A 24519-nucleotide genomic window follows, 5' to 3' on the forward strand; every position below is an offset into this window, starting at 1 on the left:
GCCACGTGATGCAGTGCCCACGGCCGTCCGTGTCACAGCTGAGGAGCCCCCAGTGTCCCAAGGAGGCTGCTGGTGCCCCTGCCCAGCTTTTGCTCCGGAGAACGATGCTCTCTCATTTATTGTGCTCAGGCCAGACGGAAGCACCGTCTCTGTCCAACAAGCCCCTTTCACAGACGTCCTCTTCCCGAGACATGCCCAGAGAGAACTGTCTCCAGCACCAGCAGAATGGCTTCTCCGCACGGCTGAGCTCCTTCTGATTCTCCACAGCATGACGGCTGTGGCCACTGCTCACAGTCCCGTGTTGTGCTGGTCCTCAAGGGGGAGACGGCATCTTGCTCCCATCACAGCCCCAAGTCTTACACAGTACCTGGCATTTAAGAAGGCATTGAATAAGCTTTTGCTGAACACATTAATGAAAATTAAAAATTAAGTGATATATGCACATGGGAGGAAAACCATTCAAACACACATCTAATAACAGGTATTTCCCACTGCAGACCTCCAGCGCCCTCCCTGGAGACAGCCTCTCCCTTATCCCCCCGATGAGGCATGCACACACAGGACACACACTCACCCTGCTCCTCGCTTCTCTCCTACAAATGGAAGCCACGTACCGTAGGCCCTTATGCTCCGGTCTGGACTTTGTGTTTCTTTTTTGTTTTTAACTTCAGCAGTATATTTGGAGACAATTCTTTATCGGTTTAAATATTCTGCTAAGAGCTGTGTAGTATTCTAACATATTTCATTATCTGTCCCAGGCTCCTGGGCTTTTAGGTAGCTTATAAGCCATGCTCTAGTGACAGCATTTGTTTATGTGAATAAAAATATTTCACCAGCATTTGAGGATGGACTTCAAGCCACTGATCACGAAATCATATCACCAAATAACATCATTTTCACAGCGTTCTTATTTCTGTGATTGTTGTGTCACATAAAATAAAAGTAATTACATCCCATTTTACATCCAGTCTTTCCCTGCACTTTTCATCACAAAGGGAACTAGACAGTTTCATGAATGGGTTCCCTCTCAGAAAGTGAAGTGGGGAAGGTGTCTCCTCTTCTGCAAACTCTTCTTGGACGCACACCAGGCGGGGGTGCCTGTTTCTGCCACTGTGGCCCGTGCAGAGCCCTGCTGTCGCGTGCATCGTCTGCTCGGAGATTGTCCTTCTCCCTGTGGAGCATGAGCTCTTGTAGAGCAAGCGCTGTGTCGATGGCTTTCTATTCCTGGTCCTCAGTGGACACGCAAGTCGAGGCATAAACAGAGTACCCACCGTCTTCTATCCATGTGGGTCTGAAGGGAGCCATGCTGGGAGTCAGGGGCACAGCCAAGGAGTAGGCAGCTGCCCTTCTGAGTCAGGGTGATGCCAGACCCCTGTTTCCTCCCTTTCCCTTTCCCTCTGATGCAAGTAGGCCCTTGTTCTAGGCCAAACATCTCTGTGGCCAATAAGTTAAAGAGACTGATGTGTTTTTTCCCTTAGGACTGGGTCTTTTGTTTTGTAACTAGGTTTCTCCTAATTCTAAACTCCTTAAAATCAACTAGTAGCCTTGGATATTTAAATAACCAATAATTATTTATCAAGTTTTCTGAAAGTAATGACTTAAAATTTACTTTTTACGGGAAATGAATCTCACTGAAAAAAATTCTACCCTGAATTAAATTTTTGTGTTTAGACTCCTACCGGGAATCATAAACAAGAAATCCATTTCTAGCAGATAGGGTGTCTGCACACCTAGAAGCCACGGTGATTGCTGATCTTGTTTGGAAGAAGAAAGCTGTAACCTGACACTCTGTTAAATCACAGGAAGGGACTTCCAAGTGGACTCACACTGCCCTGGTTTGGACCAGGTTAGCTTCTCTGTCCTTTCTCCTAAGGCCGGCCAAGTCTCTGCTGCTGGTGACCCCAAGACTCAGCTCAGCGGCTGGTTGACCGTCTGCACTGCTTCTGCCCCTTCGCTTTGTGTGCTCCCTCCTTAGCTCAGATTTCCTCCTCCCTCTGGATTCTCACCGCAGTGGGGGCACATTCTGCTGCTTTTCGGGTTAGTGGGAATTGGGTCTCCTCTTTAGATGACCCCTGGCAGCACAGGTTCTCATTCCACCGACATTTTGTGATCTGTGCTGTGTTTACAGGCCGGAGTTTCTGCAGCCTGCCGCCTCTGGGGCCTCCTCCCTTGGCATGGGAGCGCTGTGTGGAGGCTCCGAGCCCCAGGCACTTCTGCTGTGTGCACTGCATGGCAGACACAGCCCTGGTCTCCTCCTGGGCTCCCCCAGCTGCCATGGCCGCGGGGCTGGTGCTCCCGTGTGGAGGGTGGGCTCCGCTACCACATGACCTCTCACCTTCGAGGTGGCTTTGGGTCTTGCCTGTTTTTGATTGCTTGGGCAGGTGGCAGCCCTTCCTGACAGGGACTTGGAGTTGTGAGCTGTTCCGTTGCAAGACTTTCTCGAGTTTTCTGGGTCAAGCACCAGGGACTGCCTCAAAATGTGGCCAAAACCAGAGCCTCTGGTTTTGAGTGGTTGCCTTGTAGCACAGAATGAGTGAGAACGAGGCTGTGCTGTTGTCGTGGCTGAGGCATCAGCTGATTCTGTCTTGCATTAACTTTTGCAGCATGTTTTTATTAAGTGTATACCAAGAGGGAAGGTGTGGTTGGGGCATGATCACCCCTGGGAACCCCGAATCACGTCCCCAGTGGCAATGCTGTGGCTTAGCAGAGACAACAGGGCTTGGAGTCGAGAGACAGTAGGATTTCCGAGGGGCAACCAGAGAATGTGAACATACAATAACATCAGTTTGCTTGGAACCGGAAACCGACAGTGAGGACTTGGGGCATCCTTCCTCAGAGATAAGGCAGAAACAGGATGGGCAGGAAAATGCTTTTTGATCATAAGCTAATCGGTGACCAGTAGTGTGGTAATTTACTATAAACCTCTTATGCACAGTGGTCCTGCTCAGTGACCTTGGTCTTGGTTTCCTTTTGGTCTCCTGTGTCCTGTGCTCAGCCCTGGGATGGATTCACTCCCACCTGGCGAAGGCCTGCGGTCTCCCTTCCAGCTCCTTTTGCACCTTGGTATTGCTTTTGTCATGACAATGAACACAGGCCTTCATGCATGTTAGGCATGGGGTCCCGTCGCAGGGCCCCTCAGCTTTTTGGCACACAAGCTTCTGCTGGAGGGACGCTTCCTGTGCAGCACAGACCTGTCTGAGAAGCACAGACTGTGCGAACCTCACAGAGCGCCAAGGGCAGAAGGAAGGCAGCCAGCGTGCCATGCGCCTGAGAGGTGGTGGGGAGGGAGATGTGCACAGAGCACTTGGCAGGGGAGCCTTCCGTCTTGATCTGGAAAGTAATCATCAGCCACCCTGTCAAGATGCATCAAAGTACAGACATTCAAGAGAGCATTCCGAGTATCTCATCCAAGTTGGTGGCAGACAGAGCCCAGGTCCCTGGACTCCTACTCAAATGCTCTTTTTACAAAGCCACATTTGGTATCTTAGAGAGAAGATGCTTTAGAAAAGGACTTTCTTCTCTTTAATGTCTGCTTCAAAGGGAAGGAAAGTTCCTTTGACAGTCCACCATCTGTGGTACCCAACCTCGCCTGCAGGTTCATTTTTAACTATCAGCACGTGCAGCCTGAGCTACCTCTTCGGATAAGGATTTCCACTCGTTTACTGTACCACTTGTGAAACCAGCATTTCCTCTCCGCTGGCCTACAGCAATGGCTTTGAGGTTTCAGGACAGGACCGTGATTGGTACCTTGTACCTCTGGCCTGAGTTTCGTTATCACACCTCTGGCAGGGTCGAGTCAGTTCTCTGCTTTTCTGTGTGTGAACACGGACCCGTCCCAGGCAGCCGTGGTTTGTCTGCAGGTGGAGACCACGCAGTTGGGCACGATAAATCCGTGGTGCAGAGCATTCCCAGACGTCTGCACCCCCCTGGGATGTCACGCTGACCGTGACTGCAGTCAACACTGCCCCGGCAGCCCGAGAGCTACTGACAAGGCACCTTCCTCCCCTCCCGGGCAGCAGTCACACAGCCTTTCAAATCTGTGACTTCTTTGCAGCTCCGTCCTTCCTGTAGCAGGAGGACAGAGGCCTATTTGAGAGGACAGTGGGGGTGAGTCCAGGCTGCGTAGCTCCTAGGGACAAAGGCAGCACGTTCTTCCTACTGTCCCCCCAGCACTTGTGCTCTGTCCCATGAGACTCTGGGCTCAGTGCTCGGGGACACCAAAGGATCCCCTCAAGACAGTCTCCTGGCTCCAAAACACACTACAGGGATCCAGAGGAGGGATTGTTTCCACTGGGGGCCTGGAGCTTGGAGATGCAGGGTTTGGACATGCAGCGAAGGGGGAGAAGCACCTGTTGGGTGCACAGAGCCTTAGCCCGGGCGGGGTGGGGGGCGCTGGGAACAGGGAAAGGAAAGCAGGGTTGACCCACAGCCTGGTCTGCTGAGAATAAGGAGCCTACTGAGGAGTTCTGAAAAGTGGGGTGTGTGATTCAAGCTGTGCTTCAGGAAGGCTCCAGAGGCAGACGCTTCTGAGAGGAGCAATGAGGGTGGCCCCAGGAACAGAGAAGCCGCTCAGGACCATCCCAGGTGGGAGATGGTGATGTCTGCTGTGGAGGGCGACGAGAAGAAGCGTTTCCACAGACCGATGCAGCCAGCCGCCAAACTGCAGGGCGGCGGTGACTGAGCAGGTCCCATGGAGGGACGCCGTGGGCAAGCCGCTCTGGAGCAATGCCAGACAGGCAGCGGGCTTCTCTCCGAGGAAGAGGTACCTTTGGGTGGGAGCACCAAACGTGTGTGGAAGCACAAGGCAAGAGCGGGGAGAGGGAGAGGCGGAGGGGCTGTTTTCGGCAGAAGGCCCTGCAGGCAGGAGGAGGTGAGCCCAAGGTTAGCCCTGAAGTGAGAGGAGGGCAGGGAGGGCAGGATGAGGATGGAGAGGGCTCTGTGCTGGGGACCCACAGGAGGCCACACTCCTGGGGGGACAGGGGTGGGGGGGTCACTAGAACCGGGGTCCAGGGCACTGACTGGTGGACCCTCTTGGGGCCTGGGGGACTGTGCCACAGCCGCCTTCTTGTCCCGCAGACCCTGCTCACAGCCGTGCCCCCCACCAAGCCTAGGAGGGCCTCCCACAAGGGCCGGTCGCAGACAGAGCCCGAGGCGCCATGGCACGTAAGCCCAGGACCAGGCGTTTTGGTGCTTGCGTTGGTTCTCACTCACGGGCTCAAACTCAGCTGGGCCATGCATGAGCATGATTTGTCATGCTCATCATAACACTGGTAGATCTATGTCCTGGAGCGATCCCGGGAAGTCACCCAAGTCCTGATCATAAATCTATGGAAGATTATCCCGGGAAAAACATGGCAGGGTTCCCTGAGCGTTGACCAGCATATTCACCCCTGCCACTCTGCCCCACACGGACATTCCCATGGCCCCAAGTTGTCACAGACATTGGGACGAAGGCTTTTGAGAACTTTGAACATTGAAGGAAACAGAGGCTGTTTTGGGGCCCCTGGGTGGCTCAGTTGGTGAAGCGTCCGACTCTTGCTTTCGGCTCAGGTCGTGATCTCAGGGTGGTGAGATTGAGCCCCACGCCAGGCTCTGCACTCAGCGGAGAGTCTGCTTGGGATTCTCTCTCTCCCCCTCTGTACCCCCCACCCATATATTCCCCCCCCAAAATACAGAAATAAAATCTTTACAAAAAAAGAGGAAACAGAGGCTGTTTATGAAAGGTCATAGCAGCAAACATCTCAGTGAGTGAAAGGCATATGCATGTTGCACACGGTTTAGTGCACCCATCGGTGTTCCTAAACAGACGCCGATCTAGGGCCTACACAGGCTTCCCGAGGCCAGCTGTGTGCACGGCTGTCTGAGGAGGGGTGTGGATGTTGCTCCTGCCTTTGAGGGAGTGGCAGCCGATCCTTGGGCAGCAGGGCTGGCCAGGACTCCCACCCACAGGCATCAGATTTGCTCAGGCTCAACTTGGAAGACGTTACTGGATTTGGCATTTTTTTTTAATATAAAGGTTCAAACTGGACCTCTTTTTGGAGAAGAGGTTAATTCTCGATTTTGAGTCTTGGTTTAACGTGAGTTCAGATCCCAGAATATGACTCTCACCAATGGAATCCATCGGTACTGCCACCCCAAATAAAATTTTCTTGCTTCCAGATGCAAAATTTCCAAGTGATCCATTTTCAAAGTGCCACCCAGGGGCAATGTCCCAGCAAATGGTATTTCCAGACCTTAGTTGTGGCTCACCTCCCGGCTACTGAGGGGGCATTACTTCATTCAGCACCCTAATTAGGCAGAATATTGGGGTTCCCTGGCATTGTTTGTAATATATTCCTTGTAGCACCCTAAATGTTTCTGGACTCCCAGGTTTGCTGCGGGGCCTGGCCTCGCTGCTGCCCAGGTATCTCGCACGCCCCCTGAGGAAGCAGCCTGGTCCCAGGGCCTCGGTCCGAGCCTTCTTAGCTGTTTCTCTCAGGGACCCAAGGCTTGACCTGCTTTGTGGACCCGGGTACAAGTCAAGGGAATGCGGAAGAGCCGGTCCTCGGGTGATGTCTCTGTTGGCGTAGTTAATCTTCCGCTGTGCTTGCTCCTGGTTAGGGCCCTCCTGGCATTGGTGACCCATGATAGTGCAGCCTCGGGGGCATAGCAGGTGCTCAGTAAACATTGGTGGAAGAAATGACTTGTTACTGTGGATGCTGAGAGGGCCTGGCTCATCTCACCTGCAAGCTATGCTATGTCAGGAAGAAAGTGCAGTTTATGATGGGACAGTGTGTTGTCTGGTTTCCACCCCCGTGGACAACTAGGTTGTCACGACACCCCATGCAGGTTCTAGCAGCTTGCCTTGCAGACCCTTCCAGCAACACCCTCTGGCATGGGCTTGTCTTTCACCCACACTAACATCTCTGAGAAGAGCATGTGCGTTCGTTCTGATGTGTCCTTGCTTCGGGTGTCTCCCCTCAAAAGGCTCCTTTCCACTCTGCTTCTGCCAACAGCCATTCGTTTCATCGTTCCTGATTGCAGCATTTTTAAAACAGCATTTGGCACCATACCCAGCTCAGTGAAAACATGGAGGTAGCTTGCCTTATCTCACTGGTAAATATTTTAAGAACAAGATGTAAATACGCATCCTTAGAACAACAGGAAGAAGGAATCCCTCATCTAAATGGACTTCATCATGGCTGTTCATGTTCAGATTGACTGGGGTTCTATAGGACTGAGAGTTACAGGACGTTTGTAATTGGCCACCCGAAAAGGTGGCATCAGAGATAGCCAAAGACGAAGTCCAAAGCCAAGGGAGGGACTGGTGGGGAAATTTAGGAGTGTGAGTGTGTTTTGGAGACATCAGGTCCAGTGGAGGGTTTCCCGGTGATCGTGCTCACTGTCCATGGGGCTGGGCCTCTGGACCCTGCTCATCATCACCATGCAGCTTTCTGGAGAGCGTTGTTGGCTTCAGTGGGGACTCTTGTTTACAGTAAACACTGAGGCAGCGAACCCTGGCCCAGCAGTTCTCTGCTTCTCTGCGTAGCTCCTGGTAGCAGCTGGGGGCTGACATCCATGTCTCGGGAAACAGAGACCCTGGGGTCCTTCTTATGCTGTGTGCTCAGCTCAGGCCACCAGGAAACCATGGCTGAGTGTCCAGGAATGGCAGCATTTGGGGGTGGTCTCTGAGCAGAAAGTCAAAGCAAGGTAGGGCTAAGAATATTTTTAGGTTGCTGCAGTTGTAATGGCAAGTGGTCTCTGGAAGCTCCAAGGGCAGGTTTCGGGCCGAGAGCAGAAATTGCAAGTAGCCAAGTGACAACAGGACATGCGACAAATCTTATAGTGACCTGAGGCCTCGAGGTCAGAGGGTTGCTTCAGACGTGCTGATCACCATGGGGAGAAGTCAGAGGGCCCACATCTGGTCTTTTGAATGCTGGGTGCCCACCAGTGCCTGGCGTCTAGAGTGAGGGGAGAACTCTGGTCACAGAGTCGTCCTGTGTTCACCTGTTTGTGAGCACCTACCTGGTGAAAAAGGATAAGCCAGTGTCCCCTCAAGAAGCCTGTCTGCAGCATGGCCCTGGGGCCAGCTCTGTGGGACCAGCAGACAGGGGTCGGGCAGGAGTCGGCTTGTCTGGGGATTCAGGTCAGAACAAATGGCTGGGTTCACAGACAAAGCTCTTGTAAAAAGGGTTTGTTCCAACTCACTTGGTGAGTCATTCCATTGAGCTTTTAGTTCTTTAAAAACAGGCATGGAGGGGGGCTAGAAATGGGAAACAGATCAATGGCTTTGATGACCAAAATGAAGATAATTCATTTTTTTAAAGACCATTAAATTAGAATTTTAGAGCTCAGAGGATCCACGGACAAGTCCTAGGTGGTTGCAACGCTGTGCCTGTCGGGGCTCCTCTGGTTCTTAATTTAACTCAAGGGACTGAGAATACAGTTCACACCATCCAGACCCTCCTGGTGGCCGACAGCATGATGAGAACACCAGCTCTGTGTTGCTCCTGTCTCAGTTTTTATCGGGTTCATTCTTCTCGTACGAGAACACAGAGCGTCAAGCGGGGGTCCTTGTCTTCAAGGAATAAAAATAAGTGAGCCATGTGAAACAGAAGGTAGTAACTGCCTCAGAGGTGTTTTCGGGGCCTCTGAGATCAGTTCCCGTCAGGGCACCGGCCAAGACCACATCTCTCATCTCGGACTTTGTGCTTGTCCTCTGCCTGGGAGCTGCCCGCAGAGCAGGGGCTACGCAGACATCGGGGGCTGTGGCTGGGAGACAGAGGCCCTGCCCAATTGCACAGAGAAGTGGGGGTGGAGGTTTCAGCCAAGAGAACATGTGGGAAGACCACCAGTGCTTCTGAGGAGGTCAGCTCTGAGCCTCCCAGACCCCAGGGGCAGCGCGGGCAGATCCCCACCCGAGCCACTGAGGAAGGCTCCCTGCACACCCTGTCCTCCCAGCCTCCACCCGCTGCAGGCCGCTGGTTCAGCGTGAGCCCAAGAGAAACGAGACACATCCGCTGGGGACACCAGACTATGCCTGAGCCCAGAGTGGTCAAAAACTTGAGAGGCACAGCCTGCATCTCCTCCAGGGACAGAGACCTGCCCAGGGGGCAGCCAGGAAGAAACGGCGCTCTTTCAGATTGGATCTGGCACAGACATGTTGGTACACAAAATAATAAAGGTAGGAATCGTGGGTTTCCCTGCATGCACGGCAGGCTGCACTGGAGGTTAGCTGGTGTAACGTCTCTGTTCTCCTCTTGCGTGAGCTGATGCAGCGTGGAAACGTGCGTCCAGTGGGTATATGTCACTTTTGTTATTTAAGAATGCACACTTGGTAAAACATGTAGAATTTTAAACACATTTTTCGATTAGGTGTTTTTATTGTCATAGTAAGTAATGAGAAGTTCTGAGCAGGCAGATGGCAGCAGGATTTGGCGAGGGCTTGGACGTGTTTCCAGAGGGTCTCACGACCTGAGACAATCTCGCAGCCTCTTGAGGCAGGACCTCCTGTCCACAAAGCAGTGTTTCGCAGATGAGCTGTAAGTTTCTTCCCGACTCTGAAATTCTGCTGTCTTTAAGACTGATCGCCTGCTGACCCTGTGAATCGTCCCACTTCTTATTCTTTTCTCCCTGGCAGAGCACTGGTGCTTAGTTTAAGGGACTGATGAAGGCAATGGCAAAGGGAGTGACGAATCGGGACATTTGTTGTTGAAGTGCTATTTCCCATTCAGAGATGTCCAGTGACCCCAGACCAAAATACAGGCCACAGGGGCAGCTGTGACGCTGAGCCCCCACCCTCCACCTGCGATGGGCTCACCCCCAGAGAGCGACCCCAAAGGGGCAGCCCCTGCAGAGGCCCGAGTGTGAGCAGAGGCTGAGCCCGCCTGCCTGGCACTTCCAGGGACCCCAAGCACAAAAGCTGCCTGGTGGATTGCTGTTCCCAAGGCTGGGTGGCCCGGCTCTCTGCACCCCAGCCACCCCAGTTAAGTCACCTCAGAGGCTGTGTGGGCCAGGGGTTGGGGCACACACAGGCCATGGAATCGGGCTCTTGGGCCGGCCTGGTCCTGGTGAGAAACGCACCAGTGGCCTTTGGCGTTCTGGGGATTAAATGAGTTCTTGTGTCCACAGTGCTGTGGGCCCACAGGAGGTGGTATTTCTGTCAGCTCGACCACGACCAGCATTAACACTGTGGCACCATCTGTTTCTCTTTTAACGGTGCCACCTGAGGGGGCTGGTTGGGCACAGCTCCTGGGTTCATGGAGGGCCAGAGGAGGAGCATCAGGTGAGGAGTCCAGGAGCCCAGTTCAGCACCCAGGTGCCAGGCGCTTCGGCATCCTTGGGAGAACGGGAGGCGCCGCCCCGCCTCTCGCGGGCTCACTGCCTGACCATCTCAACGTCTTCTGCTCAGTGGCTGACGGGGATCACCTCCACTTTGCAGAAGGAGAAACTGAGGTTCAGAAAGGGTATGCATCAGAAAGATCTCGGGCAGAGCTGGATGTGTTGTTTTTCTGGTCTTTCTTGAGCAAGGTTAAAAAAAATTAAAAGTAGATTAGAAGTCACTGTCTATAATGAAGGTCCTTGGACTTGGTGCTGTGTTTTCACTAAGGACTGAGGGAGGCCTGTTGAGCTGAGCTGATCCACACTGGAGGCCTTTACACTTTGTCCTCCCGCCACGAAGTAGCAGTTACTTCTCAGTGTCTCCCGTCCACCCCCTTCCATCTCCTTATTCACATGAAAACGCCCCCACTGAACTCTCAAGCCACCTGCATCAGGACAAGAGGCAAGTGTGTGCGGGGCTCTCCTGGCTGGTCCCTGTCTTGCTGCATCAAACTGCGTCCTGGGCGTCTTCCCTCAGACGGACGTGGTGAATCTGAGTTTCACGTACGGCTCATGGAAACCAGGACAAGGGTAACCCTTCACACCAAGCCATGGAAATTCCTCTTGTGCGACTGTATGCTTTCCTCAGGGTTCTGGCTGTTACCTTCCTGCAGGAACTGCCCTTGGAGAGGCACTGACCTCCCACAAAGTCTGGTTGAGAGGTCCTCATTTGCGGGCAGGGAGGAAGAAAGGCCCCTTTGCGCGCGGAGGTGGCTCTGGGCGGGACCCCCCCGAGCACTCTATCGGCTTCCCTGCAATGTCTGATTCTGGAAGAAGCTTTGCCACTTGTGACTTTAAACTTAGATTAAGCTTTTGAATGGAGGAAGCTATTGGTCATATTTGCTCTTAAACGTGGAGGGAGGCTGCCAAATACTGCCCAGCCTGACACTTAAGTGCTAGAAAGAGTTTTCTGTCTGTCCTCTCCCCACTCCCCTGTTCCTGCAGCCCGTTCCCCACACTGTGGAGAGCCAGGAGCCCCGGATGGAGAGGCTGCCCAATGCAGGTCTCCCAGCTTCTCCTCCGCAGGCAGGGTTAGTCCCTTCCCTCCCTGTCACTACCCAGTGCTTCCCGGTGCCCACTTCGGGGACGCACCTCTGTCGCTTGATGCACGTGGGAACCAAGAGGTCCGACTCTAAGAGCCAGGCCCACCAGGGTTCCCTAAGTTGTCTGTCTCTGAGTTGATATTTGTAGGGGACTGGATTTCTCGAAGGGTAGAAAGGTAGATGGTTCTGGGCCTGGCCACTGCCTGCAGTACCCCAGGATCCTCACACAGAGGGGGCAGCATCCATGTGTGGCCATGGTCACAGCCTTGTCTGAAACATAAGCCGGGGCGTTTGCTACACGAGCACTGAGAGTCACCCCACTGTCCACACGCAGAAGTGGGGGATTTATCTCTGTCACATTGAGGCTTAAGGAAGAGGAAGACTCAGATACGTGCCTTTGGCTCCGTGCAGGGCTCTCATCATAAAGTATCTTGAACGTGGAAGACAGAAGTGAGGAGAGCATATCGCCTCAGGTCCTGTGAAGGCCGGTGAGGACGGTGGCCTTCTGGGGTGAGACCAGTGACAAGCAGAGATGAGAACGTGTTCTGGTCCCAGCTCTGGACTGGAGAGCCTCCCTGTGGAGTGCAGGGTCAGGGCCGTGAGGATGAAGCTCAGCATTCACAAATCTCTTTCCCAGAGAAAGTGTAACATGAAAGGAATGAGGTTCATGTTGCGCTTTGCCTGAAAATTAGTCGATGTTTATGTCATTGAGATAATGAGAACAAAATCCAAAAACAACACGTGCAGCATCATCTGCGAGAGGCCCGAGTTGCCTGGAAATACTTTGGAGAGAAAACTGGGTAAACGGGGATGAGTTTCCTTTTAATTATGGCAGATTCCTCCCCACTTGGTGAGGCTCTCCCCTCTGACGAGATGATCTCAGGTAGGTCGAATTACAGCGGCCTCCTTTGGAGTTTGTCCCCTGGGCCCATATTTCAGGGACATTCCCAGGAGCATGTTCCCCTGGTAGCCTTTCCTGAACCCTGTTCATCAGTGTCCTGCATGTGCTACCGCCAACAATGCTGTGAAGCTTGAGAAAGGTGTGCAGCGCGCAAAGACGGCTGAGTGTTCTGAGCCGCGTCGTCTGGAGTATTGTTTACATGGGCACCCATGTTGCTTTTCCCTTGAAACTGGTGGGTTCACTCCAGGCAGCTTGGCTAGGCTCCCGCTGAGGGCTCTCCCTGCCCAGCTGTCCCCTCCTCGTGCAGCCTCTGGGAGACCGCGCAACACCCGTTCCTTCCCCAACCGCCTCACACGTATGCCGGCTGATGGAGCACCCAGAGGCACCGTCTCTGCGAGAACGCGGGTCTGTGCTCCAGGAACACTAGGAGAGGCAAGCTGCTGAGCAGCTATCGAGTTGGAGGCGAGAATGGCAGCTGGGTCAGCTCTGGAAATCTAGCCTGGCAGGGGTCTGTCAGCACGCGTCCAGACTCTCAAAGCGGGGACCCGAGGCAAGGCTTCGGGGTGCGTCTGCGCAGGAGAAACACGAGAGGCCCAATCAACAAGTCCAGACTCAAGGGAAAGCCTTTGGCTTTGTGCTCCAAGTTAAGTAATAAATACTCACTTTTGTGTTTTAAATTAACAGATGTTGGGGCGCCTGGGTGGCTCAGTCGGTTAAGTGACTGCCTTCGGCTCAGGTCATGATCCTGGAGTCCCTGGATCGAGTCCCGCGTCGGGCTCCCTGCTCGGCGGGGAGCCTGCTTCTGTCTCTGACCCTCCCCCCTCTCATGTGCTCTCTCTCTCTCATTCTCTCTCTCAAATAAATAAATAAAATCTTTAAAAAAAAAAATTAACAGATGTTGAGGGCATGAAGGGTTGTGTGTTTGAGCTGTGCTGTCATCGTCACAGACCGTGCGTGGCTAGTGCAACTGAGGAACTGAACTGTTGTTGTATTTAATCTGAATTAGTTCAGATTTAAATGAAAGGGTCACATGTAGCTGGTGGTTGCCATCGTGGAATGTGCAGTTCTAGGATTTTTTTCTCAGTTTTACATCAATGTATTCCACTTGGTTCTTTTCTTTTACTTACTGTTTTAGCTAAGAGTTCTGACTTGCGTTGACTATCAGTGTGGGAGAGCAAGGGTCCAGTCAGGTTCCTGACTTTGGTTGCACACTGTGTTTAATCATTTCCAATCATACTTGCTATTTTATTTATTTTAAAGATTTTATTTATTTATCTGAGAGAGAGAGAATGAGAGAGAGCATATGAGAGGGAGGAGGGTCAGAGGGAGAAGCAGACTCCCTGCCGAGTAGGGAGCCCGATGCGGGACTCGATCTCGGGACTCCGGGATCATGACCTGAGCCGAAGGCAGTCGCTTAACCGACTGAGCCACCCAGGCGCTCCCATACTTGCTATTTTAAACAAATGGTCTTTGTTATGTTAAAGCAGTCTCATTATATTATTTTCTTGCTTAGAGTTTTTGAAAATTGGGAATGGTTGCTAAATTTTATCAGGTAACTTTTCAGAGTCTATTGGTACGAACAAAGTTTTCTCCTTGCAGACTGACTCTGGACTTCATTACCACCATCTTAAATACCGAGGGTTGCTGCCAATGCGTCACAAAAATAAATTCCTCATGCAGGCCTGATGGCCTCGCCTGAGCCACGCTGACTTAGACCATCTAGACTCCTCGCCATTTCTCAAACTAGACTTTTCTCCCAAGTGTAATGTCTTTGCTCATACTGTTCTTTTATTAGGAATGGCCCCTGCCTGTCACACTTCTGTCCCTCCTCCGATCTGCCCTCCGAGTCATGTCACAGTTGTTGGTGTACCACAGTTGATCATATAACAATCAATATTTCCTTTCTTATATAACTTCATGCTTTTCCTGGAACAATAAGTACCTCATTTTTCTGTTCCTTCATTTTCTATATATCTAGCAGTAATTAAGCATCACACTTTGGACCAGAACAACAAATTACTCTCATCACAAAGTGCTATTTCTTTCTTAGAGCATCTCCCCCTGGGTGCTCCATCCCCCTGCCTCAGTTCGCCTGGCTGCGCCTCCCACGGGTTCTGTTCTGGTTATAGGTGGCATAACCTCAGCCTCCAGAAGAACCTGGCAAGGGAAGGAAAGGTGGAGGTCGCCATGCTCAGAAGTCAAACTTGACGGGGTGCTCTTCCGTTCACCCTGTGCTTGGTGTCCTGGGTCCAGAGCCCCTCCAGTGGGCAAGCGTCACCTGTGTCTTGCTCCTCACCCTCCTGCTGGCTTGGCAGTGTCTCCCTCTGCTCTCCCTCATTACCTAGCACAGACGTATGCTTTCTGTCGTCCAAGTTGATTGACCTCTCTGGCTGCTGCCCTTTCAAACTTCTTGATGTCATTTTCGTGGGATTTGGGAAGTGGAAGAGAGGAGCTTATGGACTCCTAATTGGCTCTTTCCTGGCCTCAGACTCGCCGCATATGTGAACACCTCAATACCAGCCTCTGGCCCTCATCCACACGCATCCCTGGGCCGGGCACACTGCCCTCCCCACTGGACCGTAGGTAGGAAGGCTGGTTACTCTTGAGTAACCTCTGAGTGGCCTCTGAGTCCTGCACAGCCACCGCGTGGGGGTCCAGTAAACACACAAATAAAGAGAAGGCTTGCCAGCGATTGAAAGGATGATCCGTCGGACTCTAGGTACTTGAATCCAACCCAACTGTAATGTGAAGATTGACTCAAATGAACCCATGGATTTAATATGTCTCCATTAAGGTTTCATTATTAAAGCAGAAATTGTCATTTTTGTGGTGAAGACGGTTGAACTTTCACAAAAACCATGGCCAGTGGTCAGAATGTGCTGCTTCCCCATTGGTGGAGAGGCTCAGCCTCTGCCTGTGTTTCTCTGGAGACCTGGACACCTTGACTGGCCCCCTTGGTGGCTCTCTGTGGGGAACCCTCGCCCTGGCCAGTCTCGTCCAAGCCTCAGCAGCCACCTGTCTCCTGTGCTGAGATTGGACAGTCATTGCAGGGCCTCTCACCAGCCTGGTCTCTGCAGCCGAGGCACACACCTGGAGTAGCTAGTCACTCACTTGTACTCGATGACTTGTTCTGAATATTTCTTCGAAAGCAATGTTTCTTTAAATATGTAAGAATGTTAATATAGTATGAATGTATGCACTCATTTAATTATTGACATGTAACAGAATTTTTAGAATATATTTTCATTTTTATCTTAAAACCTTTAGAAAGTATTTTCATCTGCAAAACTTGACTTACAGCCACTTTATCAGAAGTATCTGCATTCCTGAAATAAACACTCCTGTGGTCAAACCAGGACTGTGGAGACTCCATTGGTGTTCATGTGCAGTCGCTGCACAGGACTCGGTGGCTCATGAGAGCAGACCCGTTGTTCGCTCTTTCTTCTCTAGGCTAGCACATTGCTCCTCCAGTATTGGTTTAAATGAAATATAGCACTTTAGAGGTCACAAAATAGGGTAGCAGTATCTTGGACTTGTAGTAAAAAGCCCTGCGTTCAAGTGTGGATTCAGTCACGGTTTGTATGACATTGAGAGGTCATTGCCTTTCATCTGGCATGACGGACGCGCGTTTGTACGCCTTGCACAGGGTGGGTGGTTGCTGAGGCCCAGTAAGAGATCTGGAAAATGGTTTAAGCTATAACATTATACAAATTAGGTTATCTGATACCTGCATGAGGGTAACTTAAGATTTCATCACTTAGATGCCATCTTAACTGTTAAAATCAAGCCAACTTATCACATATTTAAATTTGCAAATTACCCTTGAAGTCAGATGCCGTAAAAGCACAAGTATACATTCATCCTGGGAACCCTAAGCTTCCAGGACTTACACAAATCCCCAGTAGGACCCATGTGATCACACTGGGGGATGCATATCAGCAGTAGAAGAGTAACTGACCATTCTATGAAAATTCAGCAGTGCACAGTACACATTAGAATACTCAAGTACTTTCCACCACACATCTGGTTATTTCTCCAAACCTGATTAAAATGAACACACAAGCTAAGAATATTCTCAGTAATATTGTTGGTGCAAACTTGTTTCACAAAAATGTAATTTGCAAGATAATTATCTCAGTAATGGGCTATCTACTTGCAAGGCTTTTATTTTTTTAATTTTTTTTAAGATTTTATTTATTTATTTGACAGAGAGAGACAGCGAGAGAGGGAACACAAGCAGGGGGAGCGGGAGAGGGAGAAGCAGGCTCCCCGCAGAGCAGGGAGCCCGACGCGGGGCTCGATACCAGGACCCCGGGATCATGACCTGAGCCGAAGGCAGACGCTTAACGACTGAGCCACCCTGGCAGCCCTACTTGCAAAGCTTTTAAACAGGTGTGCTCCTGCCGACCTGGGCATCCCCACAAGCAGCAACACTTATGCTTCCTTCGTGCTGCGTTAGTCCTTCTTACACTTTCTCTCTCCCTCCAGCCTGCACTGGTGTCTGGGACAACATTACGTGTTGGCGCCCTGCGGACATAGGCGAGACCGTCACGGTGCCCTGTCCTAAAGTGTTCAGCAATTTCTACAGCAAACCAGGTACTGTCTGTCAGCATCGTCTCAGCTCCTGCACAGGCTGTGGGTTGGATTCCCCATCAAGGCCACAAGAAGCAGCTCACTGGTTTCCTCTACTAAGGGAGTCAGGAACAGTTGTGCCATCGTGTGCTGAGTGGTTTTAGGAGCAGAAGAATGAGAGGCCTCTTGCCAGGTCAGCCACCTGAAACCAAACACCAGGGAGAGCAGGCCTCAGACAAGCGTGGACGCATGAGCCTGGTACATGACAGGTGGGGCCTGAGCACCAAAATGAGGGGAGGTGGAAATGCCCACGGGGGGCGGCGGGCTTTAGGCACTGAGAGCGTAGATGTGGTTCCACGCTTCCCTGCCGTGTGTGGCTGCCCATGAGTCCTCAGCATTCCCCAGAGGTTTTGAGGAGCCCTGATGCTCAGGGACAGCAACCAGTCTCTCCTGGAGTCCAGAGCAGTTTCTCGTCCACAGGAAACATCTTGCTCATTGGACTAACCCTCCTCAGCTCCCAGCCCCCAACTTCTGAACTAGCGCCATGTGGCCTGAAGACCCACAGTCTCTGTCTCCAGGGTCGGAAGGGGCTGGTCGCGTGGGGGTGCCACCAGCCCTACAGCTGGCTCTCTGCACAACGCTGCAGCGTCTCTTGGCTTGTTCCCAAGAAGGCGGTTCTGTTGTGTTTTGTTTTGTTTTGTTGTAAAGGATTCAGATTTTCATAATATGAAGAAATCTATCTGGAAAAATAGAAAAGAGAAGATACATCTGGAAATCAGAAAGGCGTGTTACTTTGGAGTACTATAGAGAACTTATTTTCATCTTGAGCAAACATTACAGGGTAAAAACTCTGAGAACTAGAATTGTTGAAGTACTTTAAGCAGAATGTTGTGGCACAGATTGGGATGGAGAAAAAAGGAGATTCAAAAGAAACAGGTTTTGCTCATCCCTGTGACTTGCAAGGTGAGACGTTTTCCTTCGTGATTTAGTCAATGAAGCAGTCTGAGCAGACTGAAGTCATGCTCAGTCATTGGTCATCTTCAACTCAGAAAAACTAAATCATTTTAGAGAATCTGAACTTTAAAAAATATCCTGTCCCATCAATAACATTTCTACCAAATGGTTTGGGCTATAATATTCTCCCAGAAATCCCAAATGAACTAGCATAGACCTAAGCTTCCCCTAATCAGATGGCTTGGCTCTGAATCCTTCTGGGGGCAGCAGGGGTTTCACATTGACAAACACAAGATCTCTGGTTCCTGGGCCATCTGCAAGAGCCCCCAACCTCTACCAGACAGGAGCCATCTGGGACACACAGTGCCCAGGTCAGCTTAGAATCTGGCTCGGCTTGGAATCACTGTGCATCCTCTCCTTTGGGGAATGAGAATTCCCAGGATGTCTTGGGTTAAATGTTTGATGCTTTTTTTTTGTCCACGCAGGGAGCATGACACTGCCTTGTTATTGTGGGGAGCATCTCTACCACTAGAAAATTTGCTGGAGTTTCCCTAAGTCTGTATATCACAGCTAGATGGCCTGAAATGTATATGCATCCACTTGTTTAACTGGTCACAAAAATGTGAGCCAGGAGGTACTTACACAGACTGTTGACAAATTGCTGTCCACATGGAATGCTTGGAGTGTTTGTGCAATTACTTAGAGAAACGTGGACATAATGCAGAGCTGGGGGCTGAGTAGGGCTGGGGCCGGGGCCAACAGGCATCAGATGACAATGGGCTGAGGCTGGGCTGTCTATCTCTGAGGCAGAGATAAAAGGGTGGTCTTGAAATACAATTAAGAACCAGTAGGGCTTGAATCTGTGTGGTATGTTCCAGTTTACAGAAAGCTTTTACAGATATGGTAGTCGCTCCTCACAGTGACCCGTGGGGAGCGCCCAGTCACAGAGTGACTTGTGATCATTTCAGCCCACAGACCCAATGTTCAAGAAATAAATCTGTGTTTTTATAAAAAGTTGTTTTCTCTTCTGAGTTCTCATACCTCCAGTAGGTGGGAAGCTGGGGGGCTCTCCTGATAGCCGTGCATGGTGTCTTGGCAGCCAACACCTTGTCTCTGCTGTCTTCGTGCTGGGGAGGCTCCTCTGAGCTGTGCTAGGATATGGGGTGCAAGTCCACTCCCACAGGCAGGCAGGGACTCTGCCTCCAGTGTGACAGCAAGGCTGTGGGGACTCGTTACAGCACCAAGAATGAGCCTCTGAAAGAGACAGCAACAGGTCATCAAGTGAAGGAGCAGGGGCAGGCTGGGAGAGGAGGGAGGTTTGTTCTGAAGCGCTGAAGCCTCAGGGTGCCGCGAGTGCCTTCAAGTGTAGCAGAGAGCAGAGCAGAGATGTGCCCTGTGTCGGGGACAAAATGGTCCAGAGCACATGCCCTATAGCCAGGCAGCCGGGCTCTGAGTTCTGGCCATGCCGACTTGTCCTGGGAGGACGTGAGCAAGTCCCGAAATGAGCTGGGCAGTAGAGTCAGACCCTCTGCAGAGGGTTGTGGAGCTTGCCTAACACAAACCCTGGCACACGGAGCTCACAAGGATGGGTTGTCTGGAGAGCAGGGACCCCCTCGCCCCGATAGGCACAGTGCCGTGCAGGCACACCCACCCTTCCTGCCTCCATGGACAGCCGAGGACCCTCTGAACAATCACACCCAGACTTACACTCCATGAGCGAAGGACTGGGAGCCTGTAATCAGCCTTGGGGAGCAGGGGAGACAGGCACCTGTCACCACTCTGCTGAGGGCCCCCAGGCACTGCGGCTGAACTTAGGGCCACCGCAGAGAGAGTTCACGAAGATTGGGGGGTCCCCACAAAGTGGTGAGGGTTCCCATAGAGCAGATGGTCCCACAGATGGAGGAGGTCCCCACAAAGTCAGGGTGAAAAGGCTCACTCACAGAGGAGGGAGAAGAAGATCCAGGCTCCTGAGTCCTACAGCTATGGCCTCCCCATCCTTTCTTCCCTGGTCCTGTTTTCACCTCCCAGGTCTCCCCCCTCCACTCACCTCCCAGGTCCCCCTCATCTAATCCCCTCACCTTTCTGGCCCCTCTCTCACCTCTCTGAGCCTACTCTCACCTCCCCAGCCCCTCTCTCACCTCCCTGAGCCCTCTCTCACCTCCCAAGCCCCTCTCTCACCTCCCCAGCCCCCCCCCCCACCTCCCTCGGCCCTCTCTCACTTCCCCCGAGCCTTGCCCCTTTCAGGACTCTGTCTTGCCTCCACTGTCCATTGTGGTCCCCACCCTCCAGGACCCCTGGGGTTAGAGCAGGAGGAGGTTTGGGGCCTGGAATCAGAAAAACGCAGGGGACAGCAGTGTTAGAGAGTGGCAGAGCAAGCCCACATGATGCTGCCAGGGGCTTTGCTGAGGCCCCCTAACCCCACTTTCTTGCCAGAAGCTCAGGATCTGGGCCCTCCCACCTGCCTCCATGCAGCATGCCAAGAATTGCCTATGCATATTATCACCTCAATGTGAATGCGCCTTGCTCTTGATTTTGTCTGATTAATCAATCACATAGGCCACCTTCGTGTAGAAAACATAAAGGGTTTTTGAGTGAGAAAACCTATTTCCGCCACTCAGTCATCACAGAACCTTGCGGGTGTTACTGAACCTCAGTCTCAATGGAAACAGTAATGCCCACCAAGTCTGCCTCAGTGTTGGCCCAAAGCAAAAAGAGGTGACGTGAGTGAAAATGTCTGCTATTCTGAAAGCCCCAGGGGCTGTGAGTCAGGGAGGAAGCTTGGTGGGTGATCAGGTGCTGAGCCTCCCAGCACCAAGGGCAGGAAGTGCCTTCCCAGGCCTGAGCTTCCCAAAGCCTGCCCTGCAAGTCCCAGCCCTGTCACAGGTGATCAGTGCCCTGCCCTTAGGTCACTCAGCACCACTCAGCACCACGTGCGGTCACCTACTGAGGACACTTTCTTTTTTTTTTAAATTTATTTATTTATTAGAGAGAGAGAGAGTGTGTCGGGTCGGGGGAAGGAGCAGAGGGAGAGAATCTCAAGTAGACTGCCCTGAGCGCAGAGCCCTACACGGGGCTCGATCCCATGACCCTGAGATCATGATCTGAGCTGAAACCAAGAGTCAGAGGCTCAACCAACTGAGCCACCCAGGCGCCCTGATACTTTCTTTTAAATAGAGGGAACATTGCATTCCTGAGTTTAACATACACGTTTACATAATTAAGAGCAAAAAAAAATGGTGCTGTAAGATCAAAACGGCCTTTATTTCATGCAGTTTAAATCTTACACCCACTGTCTGTTCGTCCAACGTCAGTGACCAGTGCAGCGCCCAGGGCAGCTGATGAGGGAACTGGCACAGAACAGGATGGAATGGCATAGCAGGCTCTGGAATGGCTGGGATTTGGCAATCACTCTCTCTCCCTGGACAGAATATGAGTCTGCTAATTTTCATTGTGCTCCTTAATAATAACACCACCATCCATTATGATGGTTACCACTGCACCATGCCTCATGACACAGAAGCTCTCCCGCGAGCCACCCAGCTTCCGGGGGGATGAATGCACACACCGTGAAGTGGCTGAATGGGTTGCACTCTGCTCCTCGCTGACCAGAGAGAGGAGGCATCTAGGGCCATGCGCCTGCGAGCCTGCTCGTCAGCACCGAGGCCAGCTGCCGTGGACCTGCAGGCCTAACGCCTACATTTTATCTTCCAGGAAACATAAGCAAAAACTGTACAAGTGATGGGTGGTCAGAGATGTTTCCAGATTTCGTAGACGCCTGCGGCTATAATGATGCCGAGGACGAGAGCAAGGTAAGGGCCCCCGCGTGACTCTCGCACTTTCTAGTCCCTTTTCTGGAAGTGCACGCGAAACAGCGTCCGTGTGCTGCCCGACAAGAATTATGTACATTTCCTTTCCTGCAAAGAGCAGTGCTGCTTCTTGATGGCCAACTTGGGCAAAGTCCCTATTTCAGTTCTGTGCCCCGCATTTGGCTCATTCCGTGGTTCCGTCATTTTGGAGGCAGGAAAGCCTGATTCTTTTTGCCTGCTTTCAGTTAGCCCGAATGGCTCTGCCTGCCTGAAATGAGCTTTAATGAGCATCCACTCTGCCGACAGGTTTCTTTAGTCTGTCTAGGACTTCGCCACAAAGCGGGTCGTCCAGAAGCTGTGCAGCCGTGTTTTTAGCCGTGGGCCAGCAGCAGGAGACAGGACTAATGATTGAGCGTGTTTGCAAACTGAGAGACTGAGCATGTCCCTGGCCAACAGTGCCCAGGGTGTGTTGGGGACTCCGCCTCTGGCAAGGGCTGCAGCGTTGGTCCGCGTGCTGTAACGGAGGTGCGCTCAAGATGAGCCCTTTCTCTGGGAGCGTGATTGTTTAAGTGATGTGTCAAATCAAGTCCGCTCAGCTCTGCTCAGCCCCAGGGCTGGGGGGGCTGTTCTTTCCTGCATGTTCACCCTGCAACATTGTATGACTGTGGTTTTACTTTGTTTACCACCAGAAAACCAGGTCACCGTCCTCCCCTTGGGCCGCGTTCCTTCACCCCCTAATGCCGTATTTTTTAAAAGATTTTATTTATTTATTTGAGATAGAGACAGTGAGAGAGTGAGCGAGAGCACAAGAAGGGGTAGGGTCAAGAGAGAAGCAGACTCCCCGCTGAGCAGGGAGCCCGATGCGGGACTCGATCCCGGGACTCCGGGATCACGACCTGAGCCAAAGGCAGTCGCTTAACGACTGAGCCACCGCGGCACCCCCTCAATGCCATATTAATGACAGGTGAATACCATGCGTTTCATGCCCCCATCCCCTGCAAACACCCGCTGTGTGAGAACATACTTGAGGCCCTCTTAAAGAGCCTTAGGGAATACCTCGCTACTCATGCATGCTGGTCTCACCTCCCTCCAACCTTGGGCCCTGCCACCCCACCATCAGTGAGACTGATACGAATGTCACTGTCAGATACATTTTCCTGGGGGATTAACACATCTTTCATGTTCCTTTTTTATAGAGGGACTGTCTTTGCTCTCCTCACCAAGATTTACAGTATAAAGCCAATTCTCTTGCCACCAAATTAGTAAACCCTAGAAAAGGAAGTACCTTACATTTTAGCGAGTTTCTCACTAATTGAAGGGCGTCTGGCCAACTGCCAGGATGATGGTGGTGGGTGGTGGGATCACTGGTGTTGTCCAGTGCACACTATGAACCCCATCAATTACCAACATCATCTCAGCAGTCTTTTTCTGTTGAGGTGTGACTGACATGCAAACACTGTTTATAGTTAAGGTATGGGCGTACGTCACAGGATCACACTTGGCGGATACTGTGTTTTACAAACTGAACATTGGGGCAACGTTGCACTGTCTGTGGGGGACATTTTTCCAACGATATTTGCTTACTTCGTCTCTCTGTGTCACATTTTGCTAATTCTGACAATATTTCTAACACTCTGATGATTATTATATTTGTTAGGATGATTGTGATCAGTGATAGGACTCACTGAAAGCTCAGATGATGACTAACATTATTTAACAACAAAGTATTTTTTAACTAAGATATGTACATCATTTTCTTAGATATAATGCTGTTGTACATTCAGAAACTACGCGATGGTGTATACGTAACTCTTAGAAGCATTAGGAAACCAAACAATTCGCTTGAATCCCCTCATGGCCATGTTTGTTTCCCCGCGGTGGTCTGGATCAAGCCCGCAGTATCTCCACGGCATATGCCTGTATGCAGCGTGATGTTCTGACCTGTGTATGTACATACACCATAAAGTGATCCCCTCAGTCAAGCTAAGTATCTATCACCTCACATATTTACCTTTTATTTACTTATTTTTTTTGGTGAGACACAGACCTTATTCCTCTTATAACTGGAAGTTTGTACACTTTGACTAACATCCCCCACGTCCCCGACACCTTGTCTTCTTTAGTCCTGGTGACAGCCCACCTTCCAGAGGGAAACACTGAGGTTCGGGTGTGACATGACATCGTCGGGGCCCCAGCTCTTTTCTGTTGTGCAATCACTGAGATTCAGCTTCTCTGTGTCAGAAGTATTCACCTTCCCCCTCGGCATGCAGTCACCTGAGCTGCCAGTGAAGCCTGGGGTGGCGCCTGCGCTCTCTCCAGCCGGCAGGGAACTGCTCGGGGGCCTGTGCGCACCTGGTGTCCCTCAGGGAGCTTGTGCCGCTGCGCTCCATCCCGCACGTCCCGAAGGACACCAGGGGTCGTTTGCGCCCTCAGCCAGGCTTGTGACCAGGGAAGCACGGATGCAGAGCTGCTCCCAGGGCCTCAGTAAAAGGACACGTATTCAGAATCTGATGCCACAGAATGTCCTCTCAGGTCCTCTGCCTTCTCTCCTACCTCTGGTCTTTCCTCAGCTCCAGATCAGCCTGCTGGTTTTGGAGTCTCACCACATCGGGCTTTGCAACTGGTCGGGGGCTGTCCTACACGGCACAGTGAGACTTCATGTCGTTCTTCTTGTACTGACTGGATTCTGCGAGAAGGCCCCGTGAGATGTCAGCCTCTCGTGAGTGGCCTGTTGGGCAGGAAACACGAGGTGGTAGAGAGCCCTGAACACTGGGACTGACGGCTCTGGCAGCCACTGAGCTGCTCCCGCTGGAAGACGGAGGTTTGGTGCCATGATCGTGTCTGCTGAGCCTCCAAGTGTAGCTCAAAGTCGGTGACCTGTCCA

The 24519-nt window shown here is 51.7% G+C and overlaps 1 protein-coding gene across 2 annotated transcripts in view; it reads left to right on the top strand.

Annotated features, from left to right (window-relative positions):
• The window catches only part of VIPR2 (vasoactive intestinal peptide receptor 2), a 64383-nt gene that overhangs the window by 7112 nt on the left and 32752 nt on the right, over window positions 1–24519 (top strand). For both annotated transcript variants that reach the window (XM_035029747.1, XM_035029746.1), the window contains exons 3-4: window positions 16792–16899; window positions 21541–21638. In XM_035029747.1, coding sequence (XP_034885638.1) covers window positions 16792–16899; window positions 21541–21638 — 206 coding nt within the window. The remainder of the gene's footprint in view (window positions 1–16791; window positions 16900–21540; window positions 21639–24519) is intronic.

The sequence above is a fragment of the Mirounga leonina genome, unplaced genomic scaffold (genome assembly GCF_011800145.1).
Source record: "Mirounga leonina isolate KUSES-001 unplaced genomic scaffold, KU_Mleo_1.0 Mir_288, whole genome shotgun sequence".
Lineage (NCBI taxonomy): Eukaryota > Metazoa > Chordata > Mammalia > Carnivora > Phocidae > Mirounga > Mirounga leonina.